Source organism: Sinohyriopsis cumingii, chromosome 1 (genome assembly GCF_028554795.1).
Source record: "Sinohyriopsis cumingii isolate HCF-2022 chromosome 1, ASM2855479v2, whole genome shotgun sequence".
NCBI lineage: Eukaryota > Metazoa > Mollusca > Bivalvia > Unionida > Unionidae > Sinohyriopsis > Sinohyriopsis cumingii.
The window spans coordinates 105,544,509-105,571,206 of NC_142961.1; the positions used below are offsets into that span (position 1 = coordinate 105,544,509).

Sequence of the window (26,698 nt, forward strand, 5' to 3'; positions counted from 1 at the left end):
GAAATATAAATTACTTTCCAACAGAACAGTTAGAGATAACTTCAGCATGTGGCCTAGATAAACACAAGCTTAGAACATAGTTTAGGGTAAATTAGCCACTACTATGCAATTGATTTTGCTGCACAACCAACCACTGGGAACCTCATCTGCATATCAATGGGTAACTGGTGATATATGTTAGCTCTCTGGAGTATTTACTGCCTGTATTATATAAATACAGCACCTGACTTCAATTAGTGCGTCAACTCATTCAGTTACCATGGTTCTACTGACGAGCTGTAAAGTTTACGCAGTTTTTTTTTCTTTCCTTATTTGTTACTAGTAAATATTTGATTGTCATCTTTAATATAATAACGTAAGATTTACATTATTTACCATACGGGCTGCTATGATATTGACAAGTGAGCAGTGCCCGGATGTGTTGTGTGTGAAGTCATCTGTCCTGAAAACGGTATTGGGTGAGAATCAAAGACTACACTATTATGATACCTAGACTGGCGATTAGTCCACAATTTAACATAAACAAAGTACGTTGGTCGAATACGGGTGTGGCTCGTCGTCGAGTTTGCTAGATATCTGTTTACTATGCTCTGTACATAAACCGTACATATCTGTGTGGGTACATATTCTCAGTAACTATTCATGCTTGTACTATGTTAGTTTTCCATGTGATTACAGTACAAAAATATCATAACATGAGTCATAGTCGAGTATCATAAATAAATGCCCTAGGTAGCAGCGACTTTGTGTGTTGAAATGTGAGTATGTAAGAAAACAGAATGTCTTCCCGACATAGGCATGATTGCAACAGAGAGGTGGACCTGACGAATATTTATTTTCCCTTGCCATTGTGGAAGCGTAGCCAAGAAGAAAGAATGTACAATGTGAATCTCTTTGATGGCAACAACATGAAAGAACAATCAGCCAGAAAGGTATGTATTCCATCTTAATATCTCTCTTTCTGCCTGTCTGTCTGTTTGTCTATCTTAAATAAGGCTAAATTAGGGCCCCTCTGGAAATGCATTCGCCAGCTAACCTTTGAACAGTCCGAACCATAGGATCTCTTCTTAAGGTAAATGTCAATACATGCCAAGAGAGAGAGAGGACAATTTTTCGTCTTCTGCTACCTTTCTTTAAATATCTGGTGTTTGTGTACCCTATTTTATGGCTACCGGGTTGCATTGCGCAAAGTTACAACAATGATAATAATTTGTACCCGGTTTCATTTGACGAAGTTGACAAAATGAAAATCGGTCACAATATATAGCAAATTATGGTGTCAATGACTTGAATGAGAACACCTAAATCATCAAAAGTGTTTACGATATAATTTATTCTTGCAGAAATGTCCAAGAATAAAAAATAAAGTCCGAAACAAAATTAACAAAGGAGACAAAACATGAGAGGGCTGGTTGAAAGAGACATAACAATTTGACTGCATGTATTTGCTTAATCCATCCATTTTCACGTGATCAAATAACAATTGTAAATCATCCATTCCTATGACACCCAATTATGTAAATGACATAGAGTAAGCTGTACTTTTAATTGCTCTTCTTTTTATTTTATTTTTTAGTTTGTTTTCTTTTTTCCTTTTTGGCGGGGGGGGGGGGCTAAGACGAGTGACCTGATGGAGTGGTCAAGCGAATTACCGCATATGATTCAAACATATGAAATAAATAAATAAATGTATTTCTGATCAACAGCATATTGGGAAAGGTGTGTGTGTGTGTGTGTGTGTGTGTGTGTGTGACAGAGACAGACAGACAGACTGCCAGGCTTAAGTCTCGATAGATCGGGATAAATTACCACATTTGAATTTATCCAGTTAAGTTTTGCTCCTACGCTTTATGAATGTTTATCGACTTTGATTTTCTTCCCAAAGCACGTTCAACACTTCTATATGAATCTCAACGTATATTTAGTTCAAATTTTAGTTCATCTTTTCGATTAACAAGGAAAGCTTCTACCCAGGGCCGACAAGAGGGAGCAAGAGGGGATATATCCCTGGGGCCCTGGCCGAACAACACGTTTAATATTACAAAAGAAAAATTTTGTTTGAACAAGAACTAGGAGAAACCCGGGCGTTTCTTAGCCCAGGCTGGGCCCGTGAGCGCCCAATACGGCCTTGCTTCCACTGTTGACATTCGGCACTAATAGACCTACACTTTAACATTATAAAAACAACCGGCAAAAAGACAGTGTACGTGCGCTTTGACTCGCGTTTAGACAAGTCACACATTCATATTTAATATAACACTGCGTTATGAAGAAACATTCATAAAATGACACATATTGTTGTATTCAAATGAAGGACTATTAGGTTGAATAATTTTCTATGCTCTGTCCTCTAGCTGATGTAAACGAACTTCAGCCTGCAATGTGGTTCATTCAGGCGTGAAACAAAGAAATTAACAAGAGCGCCATCCACCAGATTGTTCGAAATCGTAATATAAAACTGACATTTTAATTATTCTTATGTATTACACAATATAATATCGCTAGCACTCAAGGAATCAGTTCGGTAGGTTAAAGAAAAGCAACCACTGGGCACGAGTTTTTTTTTCTTCCCAACGCAGAATGAATTGTCACCACATATGTTGTTGTTGTTGTAGGGTTTAACGCCATTTTCAGCACACGATATGCTGCTATACATGGCGGCCAGTAGTAATGGTGAAGGAAGAACCAGGGAAAAGCCCCCGGAAAGAACCATCGACCCACGAGAAGCTACTGGCACGTTTTCTCACATACCCACATAGGCTGAATCCGAGACTCGAACCCACGCAGACAGAAGTGAGATGGCAGTTATCCGTAACGGAGAGCGCTTTAGACCACTCGACCACTCGGGGTCCCGTCACCACATATAACTACCATGCATAAATTTACTACACAGAAATTAAGTCTAGGCTCGTACTTTTCTCATATATATATATATATATATATATATATATATATATATATATATATATATATATATATATATATATATAATAATAATAATAATAATAATAATAATAATAATAATTATGTATTATTTTTTATTTGGTTTGGTGTTTTAGGACACAATAAGAACAAATAAATGAATTATCTGGTGCTGAGACAATCTGGGTTACATGTCTTGTCCAATGTCACACAATGGTAGCCGATTTGATCCCCGCCATTTTCGGTCACGAGTCCGGAACGATATCCACTGATCCAACGCAGCGCCTTTCTTTATTAGTCGCCTCTTAAGACGCATATGAGAGCTCATCGGATCTGTTATATATCCCCAAGATTTGAACCACGGTCTATGCATTCTGAATTTTTATTCTGTGCTCGAGTTGGTGCTTTTAATAAATAAAAGGGGGTTATTATAACTTGCACATTAGTCATTTAGATAATAACAGCTTCTTATCCGCAATTTGAACCTGAGTTTTTCTGTCAGTCAGTTATATGTTACCAATGCCAAGTCACTTTCATCGATTGCGCATGAACCCTTCATCTCTGTCTTTCGTATGTTTAGATCCTTTACGCTGAATAGAATACAACCCTTGTACAATGGCATTTATTAAATTTGAAGGATAGTACTAATGATACGATCACACATATTTATAACGTTTCCAAATATAACATTTCAGAATTTTGTGGGTGACAGTTCAAATAATGAAATATAAATTGTGTTGTTTTTTTTTCTAAATACCCCCCCCCCGTGCCTTATTCGTATTACTTAAAATGTTTAGTGGTTAGAGTGTCCGCCTTGTACACGGGAGGTCGCGGGTTCGAACTCTCGCCGAGTCATGCTAAAAAGACTTATACAATTGGTACTAACATCTGCTTCACTTGGCGCTCAACATTAAGAGGTTATTGTTAGGACTGGTCTGTCAAATGTACGGATAATATGACTGGGTGGGACATGATGTTACATGTATGCGGCATTATGCCCCCCTCAGTGCTAGATATCACTATAAACTGCCACATTGCAGACATCGTAGCGATATGACTGAACAATTGTCAAATCTACGTTAAAAATCCAAAATCACACACACACACACACACACACACACACACATACATATATATATATATATATATATATATATATATATATATATATATATATATATATATATGCATGTATGTGTCTATGTATATGCATGTATATATAAGCAAGATACAATCAGTCTAGTCATTAAGTCCATTTACTTACAATAATAGTCACGCTTTTACCATTTAATGTCCCAGCTACACAAACTCAGATCAGATATCACCATATACATCTGTTAAGACGTAAAGCCCTATGAACCTAAGTAGAATCATGCAGAGATTTCGGAGGCGCGTGCAAAGATGTGGTCGACAATGCACTGTACAGATAGCACCATATATTAAAATATATAAAATGAAAACCGAACTTTTCCAGGTCAATTTTTATGTGGAGTCGACAAACATTTCTTATATTCGTTTAGTGTCTCAAATAAAGCCTGATCTTGATCATCACCCATGAATGTTTGATTATTTAGTTACTGTACTGTATACCATTCTCATCCTTAGAAAATATATCAAAACACCATTTATGGTATATATCCCCCTCCCCAAAATACTCGTCCTTGGAAATATATTAAAACACCGTTTATGGTATATATCCCCCTCCCCAAAATACTCGTCCTTGGAAATATATTAAAACACCGTTTATGGTATATATCCCCCCTCCCCAAAATACTCGTCCTTGGAAATATATTAAAACACCATTAATGGTATATATACCCCTCCCAAAAATACTCGTCCTTGGAAATATATTAAAACACCATTAATGGTATATATACCCCTCCCCAAAATACTCGTCCTTGGAAATATATTAAAACACCATTTATGGTATATATACTCCTCCCCAAAATACTCGTCCTTGGAAATATATTAAAACACCATTTATGGTATATATACCCCTCCCCAAAATACTCGTCCTTGGAAATATATTAAAACACCATTTATGGTATATATACCCCTCTCCAAAGTAGGAGTGGTACGTATAAGACTGATGTCAGTAATTCGCTTCAGCATTTGTTTTTTCTTTCGGGGGGTGGGGTGGATTTTTATTTTTTTACTCGAATATGTTCTGTCTTTAACAAAAAATTTATTCATGTTTAATACATTGGAATAGAAAATGTAAAGTATGATTCATATCGCTTTGCATTTGGGCGAGAGACTGTTTACCAGTTTATCTGTGGACAAATGAAGAGAACACGTTTTTGCAATTTACCCATGTTGGATGTTTAACACACTTGAGCATACGACACGTTGAGAACTTTTATGATGGGATATTTCAGTTTCATTACATTTTAAACTTCATTTAAACATATTCACGATTCGCTGCCATTTAACCTTCTTGCAAGGTACATCAAATGTTGTCTGTCTCATTGCCCCATTTTATCCTATTTATACTAGATGTGGGTGGCATTTACCGGTATACCGGTTTACCACGATATATATATATATATATATATATATATATATATATATATATATATATATATATATATATATATATATATATATCGTACCGTACTTTTTCACTGTACCGGTACTTCTGTAGTGTACGATATATGGAGTGTATGGAAATTCCATAGTAATCATTTTGAAAATTTAATGATGCTTAAAGAATGCTTTAATTTTTCTTTCCAAAAATAATTAAAAAAATAATTACAATCAGCAGCAGGGAGGGCTAACCGACCTTTTGTTGAACGTCCCATTTGGAAAACTAAAACTTTCTACAAAAATGAAAACACAAGGTCAGTAACGGTAAACCGAAGCCTTTGACTAACCGAGAGTTTCTCTTGGCCTTAGGTTTACCTGTTATTTTTTTTTTTTTTTATCGCCGTCGTTTTTCAAGACTTATATGTGTAAATGTTTTACCAGGGACGCCTGATTGAGGTCGCGCTCTCCCTGCTGCTATTTATTTGTTATAATCTCTCATCCAAAGATTTTATCAAGACCTATACGATATCGTGATCGATGATCATGTAAATTTATCGTTATAAATCCGTATGCGGTAGCTTGCGCTTTTGAAAAGAAATTTTTAAATCTAATTATGTCCATATATCCCTTCACCAAGTCCGATGAATATATCTAAGTGTATGTGTATCAACTCCGTTAAATATACCTAAAATATTACAGTTGTCCCTGATCACTTTCGGAATTTATGTATATCGCTGAGTAACATAAATCACATCAGTATTTTTAGGCTTACCTCGAGAAAATATTCTAGTCGGATTTGTTTGTTTGTCCAGCATCACATCATCGTATACTACTAAATTATTAATAAATCCATCAAGGTCATCTACGGACGGTGCTTCGTCAATATCAGTTATACAATTAATAATATCATTAACATCTTCATTAAACAATCTTGCGTTTTTATTAAAATCCTTAAGTACATCGTAGCATCTTTGATCATCAACTGACGGAGCTACCAAATATAACTTATCCCACTTAAGCCATCTGATTATTAGATTAAGCAACAATTGTGTCTTACAACTTCCAGATGGACCTATTATAATCATTCTGATGGAATTCGGTAATGCTGAAATATGTTAGACTGGTTCTTGTTTTCGCGTCGTTGAGAAATCAATAACATCCAGGTTGTAGAAATATAAAAATAATATGGATTTATATTGTGTAAGATGCAGGGCATCCACCCCTACAAGTGAAGTGACAATTACGATAACAAAATATAATAGACATACTCTTATAGGCAAATGTGTAAAATGTGGTACCAAAAAAATATAAGTTTATTTCTGCGAAGACAGGTGGTGACATTGCAACTTCGTTAGGAAAATTACCAGGAACTCCGTGGGGAAAATACCATGGGGAAAAACATCTTCCAGGATATAATTATTGTGATCCTGGAACCAGACTTGACATCCGACTTAATAAACAATATCAACCAAGACCTGGTGAATATCCGATAAATGAAATTGATAAAGCGTGTCATACTCATGATGTAGCTTATAAAAATCCAGATTTAGAACATGTTGCAGATGTAAAGTTGATTCAGGCATCAAATTCCATAAAAAATAAATCTTTCAGAGTATTATATTCTAATTGGTTAGTAAGATCCGCGATGAATGGTAAACTAGCATTAGGAGCTGGTAATTAATCAAATTAATTATAATATAACGGAATAGATTTATTATTGCCCAAGAGGATATTGGAAAGGTAAAGCAGCGATTAGTAAACTTGCTGAATCAGCGAATGTTACACATGCCGCCATCGCAGCTTGGTTAGCACGACAGGCAATATGACACATTTACCTATCACCACCTAAACAAATCGAATACGCACATTTTGATGTCAGCTCTCCCAATGAGGTTCACCAAGCAGATATTTTTTTTTACCACATGATACTATTAAAACTGGAAGACGCCAATATACATACAAATACAAATACGCGTTAATGTTGCAAGGAGATATAAGGAAGCGGAACCATTATCAACTAAAACAACAACTGACGTAGCTTCTGCTTTTGAACGAATTTATCAACGTGGTGGTCTGCGATGGACACAACTGTTACAGGTTGATCCTGGCAAAGAATTTATTGGTGCAGTATCGTCGTTGATGAAGCGACATAATGTCAAAATAGGACGAGGACATATTGCAATTTATCGTGATCAGGCAGTTGTTGAACGATTTAATCGAACACTTGCTGAGCGGTTACTTGGACATCAATGCGCAAAGGAAATAATTCAGATAGATATGAGATCTCGTGAATGGTTTGCAAGATTACCAAGTGTAATACCTGCATTAAATAATGAAGTAACTCGAACAGCTGCCATGAAACCCATCAATGCAATCATGAAAAACATACCAATACAACGACATGAATTTTCAAAACAACCAGTATTAGGTAATGCTACTGTAAGATATTTATATGAACCCGGTGAACCTGAAGGTGGTAAAAAGAGAGCGACTGATCCTGTTTGGAGTATTACTAGACATACAATTTCTAGCGTGGTTACATCTACGGGTAGACCTGCAATATACAGATTAGATTCAACTGCTCCTCAACGGGGATTTGTACGTGAACAGTTGCAAGTAATTCCTGAAGATACACGATTACCACCATCTTCACATAACTAGCACCTCGACGTCGATTACATTAAAGACATGTCAGCATCACATTCTCGCGTGTATGACCAAAATCATTATTAATTCTATCTACGATAAATTGTTTTGGATTATTAAGAATATTGTTCCTTAACATAATTGTGTTGCAGTTCGCACAATGATTATTCTGATGTTGTTTTAATGTCATGACAAATTCAAAGTCAAGATCAAAATCGCGTTTATTTAATTTTTTTGTCATATTTGTTACAGCTAACCAATTCTTTTCTTATTATATCATCATTGACAAAGTTGTTGTTGGCGTGAGTTATTTCTTCGACAGGGATAACCCTCCGCAACTGAGATATTTTTGTAACTCTAAACACTGCGATATAAACTAAGTTTGACCATTCGATACGATCATCGACGATCAACACAACTGTATCAGAAATAGTTAGTCCTTGCGATGAATGAATTGTCATTGCGTATCCTAACGTCCATGCAGTTTTGTCCATAGTTAACGCGCTCTCAACAACATTGACATCAACTAAGACAATATCATTTAACACAAAATTTCGTCGTTCTGATGATCCTGGTAGATCAACTTCAGTATTTTGTTTTCGCGTATCTGCTGGTCGATAATGCTACAGGTAATTCTGGAAACTTCCCTCGTTGTAACTGAAATAATTTTTGTTGAAGTGTATCACGCATTATCTTTCTACTTGCAACTATCAAATCATTTGGTCTCCACAAATTCCAAAAGTTGTTAATAAGTGTTTTTGGAATCATTACACGCATTATTTCACACTGAACATTATTCGGTTGTAGTCTGATTAATTTCTTAAACTCTCTACATTATGTATCAAGTGCTCTATGATCATCAATTATTTCTTCGTAATAATCTACAGACGGTTTAAGCCACTCATGTGGAGATGATCTAAATACGGGTGGTGCTTGTCCATGATCTCCACACATAATCTCAGTTGTATTCCGAGTCAACAAACAATCAATAAATATTTTTAGTATTTCCAACGACACAGTACATATTTCATCCCAGACGATAACCTTTGGAATATATTTCTCGCCTATTACCATTTATCTCCCTTCCATCCTATGAATTTATGATAAGTACGTGATTTAATATTTCTTTCTCTCATTTCTCTTGCGAGTCTGTGTGTAGGGGTTAAAACGAAATAATTCAATCACACGATTTGTTTTACCAGAACAACCTGTTCCATTAAGATGAACTGCTTAATGTATAGCTACGAGATAATTTTGATATTTGATTATTTTTGTAATTAACATCTTTAATCGAAACATCAGCGGATTTTGAATAATCAAGTATATTTTCTCGCTTTATTTTCCATTTACCCCATGATGCATGAGTGCCGATATTTAATTTTTCCAACAATCCTGATTTTTTTATGGATATAAAACGAATCTATAGCATTGAAGATCGGAAATGAGTAAATTGCGGTGACTCACCATCCATATAACTCACAATTGTACCTTATTTATTTCCGTCTGATAAATTAACATTACTTCGATCTATAAACTTTTTTTTCTCGTTATATCATCTAACTCAGCATCGTCTATAATCAATCTTGTACAATGTCGTTTATGATCATATGATCCTCCTTGGGTAAATTTACCGATTATTTTTCTGCCAAGATCTTTCGCAATTTTTTCATCGCTTTCTTTTCTGACCTCGGATTTATTATTAAAAATTTTAGTAATTTCATTCTCGTCGAGATCAGGAAAATTTTCTCTAATATTTTTTTAAATATTAAACTTGTCTGTTTGTGGTAACCAAACTTCGGTCTGTTTCCGATATGATATAATTGCTTCTCTGACAAACAACGATAATAATATTTTTACATCAAACATGTATCGTAACAATACAAACGGTGCCCACATCTTCGTTGAAAAATGTTTGCCAAACCAAGCATAACAAATCGGATCAAGATTTTCGGCAAACTCAAATGACTCGATACAGGCGAATCCAGTCAGGTCAAAATCTGTTAATGGTCCGTTTATCGATACTCTGGTCATCTCATGTCCAAATCGCTTAAAATATACAGAACATTCTCCCATTCCAATAAAACTTCCGGGATAACATGCAACCATATCGAGTGATACCATATTTCTATGATCATACTTGGTATTCCATAATCCACCATGTCCGTATTCGACACAACTCGATATTATGTCATTGAGAAAATCAAACCGGGTTGGTTTCCATGAATTTTTCTTTCTAGCAAAATGAGCCGCAACTGACGGAACTGTAAAATAATTACCAAGTAATTGGTCAATATCATCTTTATATTTCAAGGCAAGATTTTTCATTAGGTCGTACAAACTGATCAGAGTTTCCATCATCAGAACTTTGAAATAACCATACTGATACAGGAACGTTTTTACTTATTTCGTTAATAAAACCAAATATATCTCCTTGTTAAAATTTAATAGTTCGATTTTGTGGAAATATTGTTACTGCGTCAGTCCACGCATGTGCATTATTATGATCAACGATATTTATCGGAGCTTCATTTTCATATAATGTTTCGAATCGCATAAAATTTCTCCTGTTATTGAGTTTACTATTATTGGAAATTTTAATGTTTTCAATGTTTTTTTCTAACTTAGCAACATATTTCATAGATGCTCCTGTATCTTTAACTATTTCTCCACACTCCTTAATTACTTTACACCTATTATCTGTTAGACCATTTCCACGAGTTGAAACGGTGAAATGTTCCGTTACTCGTTCGGGTACACAATTTAACCTTGAAAATTTCGTCGGTTTGAGATCTTTATCGTTGGGTTATTCAATCAGCAGATATAACGCGTCAATAACGATGGTCACAGGATACGCTCGTTCATAATAAGATTTGTCGATACCAGTCAACATTCCTGGTTTGGAATTTTTATTTAACATAACATTTTTTTCACGAACACGTACAGGGTCTAGCTTGTTGCGAATAATCCCAGTATCACCTTGTTCGGTATTTAGAGACACAACAAATTTTATCCTGAAAAAATAAATTCAATCGTCAAGATAATTAATAATCTTCGCGGCTTGATTATTGCTCATTGTAACATCGATTACTTTTTTATCTTGAACGTCGATAATTTTTAATGTTGTCCATGCATAAACTGCACCATCATTATAAAATTCTTTCTTAGCATCACGCATGATTTTAGTCAGATTATTATTTTTTATCAGTCAAAAATCCCCCTTGTGAATCATGAATTACCTTATCAAGATCCAATCTGTAAGAAGGATTATTTTCTGATATAAACAAAAACAAAATCATCCATATAATATTTAGACGAATAAGTTCAATTAATGTTTTTTCGTATTATCATAATGACCAAGCAAAGAGACAAATATAAGTGGCCAATAAACGGCTCGACTGATTTTTGCAATCGCAGTTGTGTGAGTGAATATTGTTCATCTCATAAACAATACGTAAAACGCGTAAGTAAATGTTCTATTCATTGCATAAATTGTCAACACGGAGTATGAGGAAAAACTGAATTATGTTCAGCGTGCGGAATTAAAAAATGTCGTGAATTGACGCGATATTATAAAAGTAAAAATAACGGTGAGTTTATCATTATTCAAGATTATATAAATAAATTTCCACACAAGAGCGTTTGATATCATATTTACTAGTTGATGAAGTTGGAGCTTCTAATATATGTGAATTATCTATTATTGTTTTAAGAGATATTTTAAGGTTTTTTTATTGTTGTAATGGAGAGAGAATTTGTAAAATACCCAGTAAATAAGGAATATGAAGCATCTCGCGATGGAATTATTAGAAATTGTGGATTAAAAAACAAGTCGGTTATATTATTAATACAGGTTATTGATCTTTTGCAATTAAAAATTGAGATATTTTTCTCATAGATTTGTTTACGAGTGCTTTAATGGATTACTTGAGAAAAATCTTGCAATTGATCATATTAACTCAAATCCGTTAGATAATATTGTATTTAATCTGAGGGTTGCTACTCGGAGTCAAAATTGTAATATTGCAAAAATGATAATACTGGTAGACCTAAAAATACTTACAAGCCAGTTGTTGCTGTTGTTGAAATAAACGAAATTAAATTTCACTCAATATACACAGCCGCCAAATAATTCAATACTAACCTACATTCAGTAACATGTTGTGCTGATGGTAAGACTAATCTAACATTTTCAAAAAGATATAACATATGGGCATAATTTTATTATACGTGATGATTATAATAAGTAAAGATTAGAATATATTATATGGACCAGAAAAATATTGATGATATTATTTACGAGATTTAAAAATCAAAATCTACGGAACTGTCAACAGAAATAGGCAAAATTAATGTGTTTAGTGTGGAATACGTCACAAACGAATATGAAAAGATAGAAATGGGATGATATTTTAAGAAAGATGCATTGAGTAATAAGTATCGTTTTATTAAAATACTTGAAAATGCCGTCGAATGTTTATCTATTTGTATATCATACGACAGTATTCAAGAATTAATCCCTCTTATTAGTGTAATTAGACATGTTAAGAGGGCATTATCTCAGCAATATAGTAAACGAGATAAAAGACAGGTATATGCATACCGACTAAAAAGATGTACGAATCTGAACAAAACGAATTTAAAAAAACAAGATGATGAAATTATAAAACTTAAAGATAAAATTAAAAAACTTAAAAGTGAAAAATCTGAAGATTTATCTAAAAATTATGATATACTTGATGATATTATATACGATAATGCGACTGCAGATAGTTCCCAAAATCAATATTACAGTGATTTTTTTCCCCACAATACTATTATTAATCATTTCAGCAATATTATTATCCCTGGTAAATTTAGGTGATATTATTTCAGCATCAACTGTGAGTGATTTGTGTATATTTTTTTTTGGTCTCAAGTTCACCTTACGCAATTTTAATATCTTCGTGTAATTTGTGAATTTTTGCATTGATGTTAGATAAGTCTGTTTTACGTCTTTTCTATTTTTTTTGGTCTTTTTTTATTAACCCCGTAATAGGTTGACCAATGGGTCGGGGAACCATCCCAAGGTCACCTTACAATCAAACATTTCTGGTTATCAGATAATCTTGGGATAATTAATATAATCTATAGAGAAAGAAAAAAAACACACACATATACACATGCATATGGTACACAATCTAGGTGACATGGACTTTGTGATATTACAGTATTTTGTTCCTGTTTACCATCAAGTCAGAGACAAGTTACATGTTCATTATTGAGGTCCATCTTTGAAGAAATTGGTCCTCTTTTTTATTTATCTTGACAGTGCATTTTTCAATGTTCTTATGCATTGCAACTATTTGCTTAAAAGCAAAAATAGAAGGATTTTTCATATTGAATCTGCAAGCATAAATATAATATTTTGCCAAAATAAGCAGAAAATTACACAAACTATCCAGTTTCCTTTTTGGACAGATGTACAATATTTGGGCAAAAAGGTGCAAAAAACGTCAATACAACGGTACCAAAACTGTGAAGTAATACTGCAGTCATAAAAGAGATGCTCAATACTTTCATTTTCACTCTTACAGAAAGTACATTTGTTGTCATCTAATATGTTAATTCGTTTTAGAAAATCATTAGTAGCGATTATTCTGTGGATTAATTTAAAGTTAAAAGAGATCAACTTGGTATCCTTGGTACAGCATTTCGCCTGGCTATAAATCTCAGACCACTCCTCACTACTTATATTTTTATTAAATACTTGCATCCAAGTTTCTTGCTTCGCAGTGTGTTGCCTTTTAGCTTCCTGTAAAAGATCTTTGTAAACAAACTTGAGTGAATCTTCTTTTCGCAAGTTAATTATTTTATCCTCCTGCTTATCAAAATTATTATGTACTAAATGTTTTTTTATGCATCTTTCCGTGCTTTTGGAATTTTGGATATTAAGGAGAAATATTTCAAGAAATCATCGCTTCAAGTTTTTTGTTTTATTATTTCAAAAGGTATTAAATTACCTTGATCATCTACTAGATCGTTCAGAATTTCAAAACCAGCTTCTGTCCAGGATTTGTATTGATAAATCATTTTAGGGGGCACAAAATTTAAAATACTCATGGATAGATACTTGTTAGGACTTTGCGCTTCTTCTTTCCAGTTAGATACTGCCAAAATTACATCTCTCCAAAAACTGTTTTTAATGAAACTTGCAAAATTCTCCTAATTTCCTTCTCCCTAAATTCCAAATATTCTTTTTATTTCTGAGTATAGTTGTATTGACTAAGTTCTGCCACGTTCCATTTTCCTTTTCCAGCAATCTTTTAATGGGTTATCTTAATATACCTAATGAATGAAAATATGTGTATCATATTTAGTCCTCCCTCGTTTTCTGGGGAAACTAGTATATCACGTTTTATTCCCTCTACTTTTCCACCGCATACAAATTTAAATAACGTGCGATTTAGTTCTGCTTCAACTTTTGCTGATGGGTTTGGAAGTGCTGAAAAAAGATGTATGACTATGGGCAGAACAAGAGTTTTTACAACAATTATTTTAACAACTATTGACAGATGTCTTTGACTCCCACTTGCCAGTATTCCTTTTGCTTTTGTTAGTTTCTTCATATAATTACTTTCCACCATCTGTTGTACATCTGGAGAAAAGTGTATGCCAAGGAGTGTAAATTTAGAAGAGGACCAAATTAGGCCCATTTCGGGACATATTCTTTCATTAGAAAATTTCCTGTTTCCAATAAAAATAGTTTTTGTTTTTGTTATGTTACATTTAAGTTCAGATAATAGAAAAAAAACCTTGCAAGATATTCATAGTTGCTTCAACAGAAAAATGAGATCCATCAAGAAGAATAAAAGCGTCATCGGCATACTGACCTAATTTATATTCACTGGCGTCAAAGATTACTGTTTTACGTTCTTTATTTACATCGCGGGCCTTAATTTAATCGTCGCGTTTGACTCAAAGACTACGTAATTCGACTTCGAGTTTTTCAATTTCATCACGCAGTTCGTCACGTAAATTTAATTTTTCTGTAAAATCATTATTACAATCATCTCTTGTTTTACTTAACTCGGTATGTTTAACTCTCCTGATATTTATTTCTGCTTCAATTTTTTATTTTCAGTACATAATTTGCTTTATTTTTGATTTTTTTTCTTCTCAGTTCTATTATCTTCAATGATTTTATCAACTTTATCAGTAAGATTCTTACCTCTAACAGTTCCAGCGACACCAGCGGGAAATTGTTTGTTTTTATGCGATCTTTACCAGAATTTATATAATCTATTCAGACCAATATGATATAATTCAGCAATTTTTTACGGTGATTCATTTCCGTGTAGACCTTTTTTCTTCATTGTTCGGAGACAAATATGTGGGAACGCGAATCATATATATATATATATATATATATATATATATATATATATATATATATATATATATATATATATATATATATATATATATATATATATAGAGAGAGAGAGAGAGAGAGAGAGAGAATTATACAAAAATAAATATCCACAAATAAACATAGAAAAATAAACATGACGGTAATTATAGACGTACATATAGAAAAATAAATATGGCAGTAATTATAGTAAAAACAGAGATAGAACATATTATTTACTTAAATAAGGCTTTTATAAAAATAAAAATGGAGAGCAATTTTCATAAATATCGTCTATAATTACTTTCTATGTTTATTTTTCCATATTTATTTTTCTATCTTTGTTTTTCCATGTTCATTTTCCATATTTATTTTTCCAAGTTAAATTGATTTTGTCTATCTTTGATTTTCATATTTAGTTTTCTATGTTTATTTTTTTTTGTAAAATTTTGACCAGCTTATATATATATATATATATATATATATATATATATATATATATATATATATATATATATATATATATATATATATATATATATATTGTCACTAGGGAAATTATCATAAGCATTATTAATTATATGATTTTAATAATTTCCCAGTTACCACAGAAGCAAAATAACTATTGTATCTTTGAAATTTGACCCGTGTAAAATCAAAAGATGATCATTTTTTGTTATGTATGCTTTATCAGTGGGGAAAATATCATAAACACTATAATATCATATGATTTTGATATTTTCTCCTATATCACATCCAAATATTTACTCAGAATTGCATTTCTTAAATCAAGCAAGTGTCCGTTTTGATTAGTAAGTGTGAAATTTATTCTTGATAGTAAATTTTTATGGCATCTTAGATAGACTGGATTGATTAGTTCTTGTACAATCAAATATCCAGGAGGTACTTGCGGAGTAAATGTATAAAGAATATATCCGTCTTGAGCTTGATTTGATTTTTCAAGATCTACTTGATAACTACCATCAATCACATCACATACAAGATTGACTGCGAGTGTCTATGTGATATTAACAACACCTGGTGAAATTTGTCTACCACTGCCGTACGGATCATTATTATATCGAAGAATACTTGGCGGTGGGCTATTTTTCTCCATGATTCAACAATTTGGGGAAACGTTTCATTGATAATATCATTGGGTGGTTCCTTATTTTCAGTATTGTCAAATCCGGGAATTACAAACGTTGATAATTGATCTGCTGCTAGTTTATAATATTTCATAAATATCATTGGCACCCAATAATTATTTTATAAAATTCACAATAGTTGCATTGATAAGATTAAGATCTTCTGCAACGGCATTTAAATGTATTGTTTTAATTATCTCTTGTTTTGTATCTTCAAAATAATATTGTAATTCGGAAGAAAATAAATGTTTTAGATTACTGAAAACATTTAAATACTCAGTTTTCATGTCATTCGAAATGATTTAAAATAATTTTCATCAGTATGTTCATCAATATCGAGGACTAGTTATTCCGGATCAACCATTACAGTATATTTACTAGAAAAACTTCCTATACCTTCATTATAGCAAAAATATTTCAGTTAAGTTTTTGATATTCAGGTTGTCGTAAAAATATTTTCTCATCCGTGAGGACTTCATTTAACTTTGGTTCTAGTGAACCTTGATATTCTGGTGGAACATCAGGCCAGCGTAAAACATATGAATGATGATTGATACATATGAACGACGTAATCGGGGAAATTTATTTCAATCACAGCCGGTAATGTTGGTTCGTGAACTGTTATAGCTATTTTTGATCCTCTTCCACTTATAGATTTTATTCTGTGCTGAAATTCATTATTGATTTTTCAATCTGATAATTTCCCTTGGATATTCCAACAGCTTGCCAATCAGGAGTTCCATCTGGTTTATTTTTATTTGCAAATACAAGTGAATTATTTGCTGGTAATCCACCAAACGACTTTGATCTGATATTTGGCCAAATGTAATATACTCGTAATTGCTATAGTGCGATTTCCTTTACTGGAATTGCAGTTGGAAAGTTAACACTAAATTCAGGATTGTTTGAGCTTACTGATATCATCGTTGTTTTCAAAGGTGTTGTATTAACGACGACCTGTTGCAGAAGTTCTTGCGATGACGACATTATTATCTAAATTCTGATTCTCCAAATTAGAATTTACAAGATTAGGTGTGGATTTTATTACTTCCATTACTTCTTTGTAAATCTTAATCATATCCGTAAACTCACAATCAGATATTTTTACCATCACTAAGACTTGCTTATATTAGAAAGGATAATTTAGAATATGCTAACGTCGCTAAGTGTAATTTTACTATATATTCGTGTAATTTTTGTGTTTGTGCATGTACATATTTTCTTTGCAATGATATTAAAAATACCAACAATTGTTGTTGCAGCTGAAACACAAATTGTTTCAACTATTGGTTCCAGCGATAACAGCAGACACCGAATAAACAATTATAGCAAAAACAACTATATGTCTATGACATTTATTTTTATACTTTTACTGTGTAATCGTCAACTATATTTTTTAGTTGTGTTTGCCATTCACGTGCTTGATTATATATGTACTGTTGCACATTGATTTGGGAGCTCATTATATTAAGCAGGTGGTAATTCAGCGACTAATTCAAGACACCAATAATACAATCAAGCCGTGTTTGTTTTCTTCGGGTTCCACAGTAAACGTTTCCTCGTCGTCGCGCTCCAACGTCAGTAACATAGATCCGCCTGACGGTGTGTGTGGATAACGTCGTTGTACCGCCGTGGATATGGTAAATGTTGTAACACCAAACAATGATAACCTGTATGCGCCGGTAGCCTCAGCGGGATAGTTGATATATTTATTAAGCGGTCACCGTAATACTTGTCCAGACGCTACTGTATACACTGCACTGTCAGTAATCGTTTTTAGGTCAGCGAGTTTCATGTCAGCAGATGCTGGTTTTCCACAACAAAAAATGCCTCAACAAATCTATTTATTCTTTTGCGAAGACCCAAAAATGTTTGTATATCAGTCTTGTAATCATATTTATGTCTGGTCGTTTCATTATTAATTGAAACTAACGAGTTCATTATTGGAAGTTTATTATTATCCACGTATCACTTCGTTGCAACTTCCTCGTCTATTAATATTTCTCTCAAATAACTAATGGTATTAATAGATATATTGTGAGAACCAGTCATTGAATCACCGGATTTTTGTACTCGATTATGATCCGCTAGGGTCCGTATTGGGGGCGGGGGAGTCTTTTAGACACGGGGGTAATTTTACAATCAATATTAAGGACAACAAAAGTGTGCCACAAACAGTTTCACTTCCTCCAAATAAAAGAAGTGTTATATACAATAGTGACACAGATCACTAACTACCCGTGAAAACCAAAGCATGGGCTTTCATGCTATATGTAACCTTTCGTTATAACAATAGCATATACTACTACAACAGAGCTGTCGGCCAAGTGTCGTTCCATTATTTACAATATAACTTTCTAAATTGGAACCGATGAAAATGAAACATTTTCTTGTAAAAAATATTAGCTATTTCCTGTTAATTTCATATAACATCCACATATTAGAGATAAGTTTGACACCACAATTTCAATTGACTCGTCGTCACCATACAGTTGGGATACAGAATTTGAGCGGCAACCATTAGCAGCATTTGAACCTGTCTCTGTGGATTTCGTACGTACAATCCTGATGAAGGGTGCACCAAAGTGATGTGAACTTGATCCAATTCCAACATCACTGCTGCTTGAGTGCTTAGATCCAATATTGCCTTCACTAACTGATGTTATTAATACATCTCTCTCATCAGTGGAATTCCCATCATTTTTCAAAACTGCCATTGTAAAGCCTCTGCAGAAGAAACCAATACTAGACAATAATGATTTAAAGAACTACCGCCCAGTTTCTGATCTCCCATTCATATACAAAAATCTTAGAAAAGGTTGTCCTATTCGAGCTTGTATCTGAATTTAAACAGTCTTTTTAGCAATGTACAATCTGCATATCGCCCTTGCCACAGTACTGAAACTACTCTTCTAAAAGAAGTTAATGACATTCTCTCTGCGTTGGATAGAGGAAAGAGTACAGTCCTCACCCTCCTTTGTTTGCAACATTTGACACAATAGACCATGATATATTACTTCACCGCCTCCAGCATGTATTTGGCAGTCATGATACAGCCTTACTGTCATTGAAGTCCTACTTGGTCAACAGGACACAAATTGTATCTCCAGATGGAATACACTCCAGCCCAGTTAATCTATGTTGTGGTGTTCCACAGGGGTCTGTTTTTGGACCTGTTCTCTTCATTCTGTACACTCAGTCGCTCTCAAGTGTCATAGATCATGATCCAGTGTCTCACCAACTGTATGCTGATGACACCCAAATATACAAATCTAGCCATCCAACTGAAGTTGATGCTACCATCCAAGGTGTAGAGAGGTGCATTTTTGATGCGAAATCATGGATGATATGTAACAAGCTGCAGATGAATGATGATAAAACTGAAGCCATTCTGATTACAATACAAAGACTTTCTCATTCACATCCTTTACCTCAAACAATAAATATCAGCGACACCAACATTAAATTCACACAATCAGTACAAAACCTAGGTGTTACTCTGCACAGTACTCTCACGTTGCACTCACATGTCATGAACGTATGCTAGGCTGCTTATCTTGAGATGAGACGCATCAGCTCAGATCGCAAATATCTTTCAGTTTATGCCACTAAAACACTTGTGTGTTCATTATTACTTTCAAGACTGGACTATTGTTACTCAATTCTGTCTGGTTCATCTCAATATCTACTCCAGAAACTTCAAAACACAGCTGCTCGGATCATACTTAGAGTACCACGATCAGAGCATACCTCCCCGCTGCTCTGTACCCTACACTGGCTATCCATTCGATCCAGAATCAAACACAAAATTTGTTCTCTCTGCTACGTTTCACTGTCGGACTCTAGTCCAACATACCTATCCGACCTCATCCATGAGTACACACCAGCAAGATACTTGCGCTCTTCTTCTGACAATCGTATACTCATCATTCCCACTATGAAAACTAAGTCGTATCGACAGCGTTCATTTGCATACCAGGGCCCAGCAACGTGGAATGAATTGCCCACTGAACTTAGACATAAAGACACAGTGATACCATTCAAGAGTGCTCTCAAAGCTCCGTTATTTCGACTGCAAGAACAAACTTAAAGACCTAATGATGTTTCCTACCTTGAATAATCCTTGCATGTTTTTTATGTTTTCTAATTTCATGGTGTTTGTTTTTGTAATCATATCATTATATGTTTTTTATGTTATAGGTGTTGTCTAATGTTGTAAAGCGCTTAGAGCTTCTAAAAGATTAGGCGCTCTACAAAGTCCTCATTATTATTATTATTATCATAATATCTATATATATATATATATATATATATATATATATATATATATATATATATATATATATATATATATATATATATATATATATATATATATATATGAGAACTGAAGATCCATACAATTTTTAATGTAATGTAGTATCTCCATTACAAAAATTTTTTTTAGCTTCGTTTTAACACTGCATAAATAGCAAGTTAATGGATTCATCACTTCTTCGACATTTTATGTCTCAATGTTCTTAATACTTAGGCATTATATAAGATTTATAAAATTGTAATAAATTTATATGTTGTTAACATATGTATAATAATAATAACGACAGCATTTTGAAACCGAAAGCAGGCATTTTACAAGTATGTGAAAAGTGGTCATTGACGGTTTTAAGTATGTGTTTGATGAAGTCATAAACGAAAGCGTGTTTGCCCCTAAGCAATAAGGAAATGGTCATGGCGAGAGAGAGAGACAGACAGACAGAGACAGAGAGAGTTAGTTTCAGCTCCAAAGAATTTTAAATATAGTGAGACGGTATAGTGAGACGGTATATCTCAAAACAATTATTTACCGTATGTACTTGAAAAAAGTGGAGTCAAACTGCAAACAAGACACAAGCAGATCAGGTCTATGTTCTTTGTTCTACTAATTGCTCATAACAAACTGAACAGAGCCAGATCTGCCGGCGCATTATACGGCGGTAGATCCTGGTTTGTGCAGTTAGCAGCTGGACTCGTCTTATAAGCGATTGTTTACGGTTATCCGTAGGGAATTATGTACGTTACTACGAGAAATGGTCTCTTGTTCCAACGGAATTTCCGACTGAAACACACTATAAATATTTAGGCTGTATATTTTCCTCAAACAGTTCTTGGTACATGTGTCAGAAAACTCTGACCAATCAAGCAGCAAAAGCGATACACATACTGAAAAATAGTTTATCTAAATTTAGCAGATCTTTCGTACATACCCTGTTTCGCATATTTGACACAAATTATAAAGCACCTGACACAGAATATGCACACAGTGAGTTTGTAAATTTGTCCTGGGTCAGTCAAGAAGCACATCGCATACTTTTGGTTCTCATGAATTAGGAAGAATGCACATGGAACATATTCATAAGTACTGGGTTCAGATTTTAAATATATATAAGAAAGCAGAGTTCCAAGCCAATAATACAATTTCCAATTGAAAATGGGGACATCCGTAATTGTTGGGCAAATCATATCTAAAAAAAATCAACATTAAAATATGGATGTACCCCACTCTGAACCCGGTCATATGATAGTTTCTACAGTGATTTTTGTGATATATGATAACGGTAGGAAGCCATCTACTCAACTAGTGCCACAACGGTCGAAAAAGGTACAGAAAAAATATTTTAGGCGAAAAGAATTGTACACATTTATAACCACTTTTGCGGCTAAGATAAAGATGAATGAAACAAACTTCCAGCACTGGCAACAACACTGGATCTACGTTGCTGAATGACTGATACGAAAAATGTCATAGCACCTTGAAATTGTAACGTTCCCGCTATTGCATAGTAAGAATTCTTTTGTGAAAATCTTATTTCAGAAACCTCTGATGTGTTTTTTGCAATAAGTATTTGTAATAGTTTTAGGCCTTATAATCTGAAGGTAATTTTTACAGAACCAGTAATTATTTTGGGTCAAAAGTATAAAGGCAGCTGATAAATGCTGAAATAAGTTTGAAATTAGCACATTCTTGAAATATGCTGTCGCATATTGTGGGAAGCTATGTTTTGCGTGTATATTCTCTTGATGTGCTATTGTAACGTTTATATTTTTAAATCGTCAAAGTTTGAAAGCAGGCTTCGACGGCTGTTTTGCCTCCATGTTTTGTTTGAATCAGTTCATTTTAATATTCTTTTCATACACAATGCATACAATTGATGTGTGAACTTTTGTATATGGATCTAGGGTCTGGGGCAAGACAATTGATCAAAAAAGTTTTTGATGTGAAACATTATTGTTCGTGACAGGATTTACACTCAAATTCTAGCTTAAGATGGCCATAAGTGCCCAATCACAGGAATTAATATCCCATTAACCGAAATCCTTCTTTCATATGTTGTAGGTAGACAAAACGGATGCGGACAACACAGATATTAACGAATCAATTGATTCCACAGGAAAGAAGAAGACCTTCAGGCAGCTAATAGTGCGCTTCACGGAAAAAACGTCTATGCAAGGTGTGCCGTACATTAAAAGTGCCAAGTTTTGGTGGTCTCGTTTAATCTGGGTCATTTTAACCCTGGGTGCCATTGCGGCCATGGTTTTCCATCTGTATACTATATTCAACCAATATTACCAGTGGCCAAAGCAGACCAAGATATCCTTAGGATTTGATAATCTTCAGTTTCCAGCAGTGACGATTTGTAACGTAAACGTAATGAAGAAATCTCAACTAGACTTGCTGCAAGGACCCGAGGCGGACAAACTGAAAGATCTCGTTTATAAAATGAGCCCTGACAGGCTTAAAGACCCTAAAGGAGCAAACTTCATCAATCCTGTGGGAAATTCCACCAGTACCACAGGCACTTCAGGAAATTCTACCGGAAATCCCACCGGCAACACCGTGACTTCTGGAAATCCAAACGGAAATACGGGTTCTTCGGGAAGTTCCATTAGCAACACGGTCACTCCAGGAAATATCACCGGCAGTGCGGGCTATTTGGGAAATTCCACCAGCAATGCAGGAGTACCACCCTCTCCAGCAACCCCTGCACCGGTAGGCTCGTAAATAATAATAATAATAATAATAATAATAATAATAATAATAATAATAATAATTATTATTATTATTATTATTATTATTATTATTATTATTATTACATAGCAAAGTACACGAAGGGATATTATACTACATAATTTTACTCCTTCAAACAAGTAACTTACTAATGTATAAATTACGAATTCAGATAAACAAGATTTATTTGTACATTTCTATATATCTGGAAATGATATGGGTGGGTTAAATAAACCAAATATGTAAACCAGCACAGCTGACAAAAGGAAATAAAGCTGTTCCATTGCTCACATTCAGCATAAAAATATCACTTCGAAAATATTGCCTCAGACATCGATGTAAAAACTAATTTTCCTGTAAGCAGATCATACAGTTTAGTACCTCATATCCTCTATATAAAGAAAGAACGAACATGTCTATTGGTGCCGCCGCCGCTGCGTGTAAATAGCCAAATAGGTCTTTCTGATATGCCTTGAAAATTGTTTGATCGGTCACTAGAAGTCTTTTTACCGATCCCCCATGCGTTCAATTTAGATTAGCAACAGTAACCAGTTGCATTATCACTACCTGTACTTACCTGTCAGATTAACACTAGAACATTATACCTAAATTCAATATGAATTTGGACCGCTCAGGAGGCCTAAGTGGTTAGAGCGTCCGCACTAACATGGTCAAAACATATAGAAGTCAGCATAGTTTTGCTGAATTTTCTGGAAGTTGTTGTTATTTGAATCGAATGGAGACGAGTAACATTCTTCACATGTCTTACCGCTCCGGTGGCCTTGTGGTTAGAGCGTCCGCCTCGGATGCGGGAGGTCGTGGGTTCGATCCCCGCCCAAGTCATACCAAAGACTTACAAAAATGGTACTAACAGCTGCCTCGCTTCGCGCTCAGCATTAACAGGTTAGTGTTAGGACTGGTCGGCCTGGTGTCAGGATAATGTGACTGGATGGGACATCATGCTACATGTCAGCGGCATGATGCCACAGTGCTTGATATCACTATAAACTGTCACACTGCAGACACCGTAGCGATATGACTGAAAAATTGTTAAAGCTACCTTTAAAATCCAATTCATTTCTTAAAGTGTTTTCTTGTGATGAAATTCTCGGATTTGCTTAGTTCATATCGTGTTTTCTGTGATGGACTTAACAGACTGTCTTAGTTTGTATAGTGTTTTCTCTGATGAACTTAACTGATTGGCTTAGTTGGCCTAGTGTTATATGTGCTGGACTTATCAGACTGTGTTAGTTGCTATAGTGTTATCTGTGATGGACTTAACAGACTGTCTTAGTTTGTATAGTGTTTTCTCTGATGGACTTAACTGATTGGCTTAGTCGGCCTAGTGTTATATGTGATGGACTTATCAGACTGTTAGTTGCTATAGTTGTATCTGTGATGGACTTAACAGACTGTCTTAGTTGATACAGTGTTATCCGTGATGGATTTAACAGATTTGCTTAGTAGGCATAGTAATATCTGTGATGAACGTAACAAGTTGGCTCAGTTCTTACAGTGTTATCTATGCTCAATTCGTATAGTGTTATCTGTGATGGACTTTACAACTCTTTTCTACTTCTCTTTGTTGTTTCACGTGTTTACTGGAAGCCTTTAAATCAAAATGCGAATATTCAAGCAGTTTTCCTTCCTCTGCATATTTAAAAAATAATTATTATAGAAAGCGGTGCATAAATAAATCTGTAATTGTTTAAGAGGATGACCAAACATTAATATTCCCTTGTCTGAAAGACTTATTTGGTGAAGAAATTGGGAAATTTTGAGAATAAATCCTTTTTCAGAGTGGTGCAAATATGTTTATATATATATATATATATATATATATATATATATATATATATATATATATATATATATATATATATATATATAAAGTTTTCTTTCTTTCTTTAAGTCCGGTCGCAGGAAAAGATTTGTAGATTATTACAAACAGATCAATCATACTGCCTTCGATGATTACGATTACGAAGACGAATATTCAAGAGATGAGGTGAAGACACCGAGAGACACGACAAATAAACTGGAGAAGTTGTTTACAAAACTTTACATGACTTTATCAAGGTGGGTATACTAGTTGTTTTGATTGTAGCTTAATGGTATATCAACACACGTGTGGCGTTCTATGACATTCTGCTATGAGTTGGGGTGGGGTGCTCATAATATTTTTTCAAAATTACATTGGAACCCTGGCTCGTTTTTGTAGGAAGTGAAATTAGTGACAAAGAGAGGTAAAGCTCCGAGCCCCCAGTCAGCAATGCTGACAATTACATTATTGAGAACACAAAGGTGAAATTAAAAGGAATAACAATTTAATACAATTTAAACGATATCAATTTCTCAACGAATCTTCTTCCTCTCGACCATGTAACAAACTATTTCATCACGTGATTATAGTGTGAAATGGCTTTCCCCTGTACTTGGTTTCTGCTCATCTGTGTTCTACTCTGCCAATTCCTTTCCTCCTTCCGGCGTTCTCCGTACTACGATTCTTCCTATATTCTTCCCCTTCCTGTCTCCTCCTCCTTCTCTCTTTCTCTCGAGACTCGAACCGACGCAGACAGAGGTGAGATGGCAGTGATCCGTAACGGAGAGCGCTTTAGACCACTCGGCCACTCCACGCCCCTACGTTCTTATAGAAAACAACGTTGCAATAAAGAGTGGTATCCTACTTATCATACAGACATCAATAAATTGCGTCACATCAATATATATATATATATATATATATATATATATATATATATATATATATATATATATATATATATATATATATATATATATATATATATTATAATAATAATAATAATAATAATGAGGACTTTGTATAGCGCCTAATCTTTAGAAGCTCTAAGCGCTTTACAACATTAGACAACACCTTTAAGATAAGAAACATAATAATATTATTACGAAAACAAACAACATGAAATTAGAAAAACATTAAAAAATAAAAAACATGTTGAGAATATTTCAGGTAGGAAACATTATTAGGTCTTTAAGTTTGTT

General features: G+C 34.1%; 1 protein-coding gene across 1 annotated transcript in view; it reads left to right on the forward strand.

The window, feature by feature from the left end:
* The first annotated feature begins 299 nt into the window (after positions 1-299).
* LOC149807498 (epithelial sodium channel subunit beta-like) overlaps positions 300-26,698 on the forward strand; it is a 71,376-nt gene continuing 44,977 nt past the window's right edge. Inside the window, exons 1-3 of the mRNA XM_089967256.1 lie at positions 300-932; positions 23,003-23,656; positions 25,587-25,753. Coding sequence (XP_089823382.1) covers positions 780-932; positions 23,003-23,656; positions 25,587-25,753 — 974 coding nt within the window. The 5' untranslated portion in view covers positions 300-779. The remainder of the gene's footprint in view (positions 933-23,002; positions 23,657-25,586; positions 25,754-26,698) is intronic.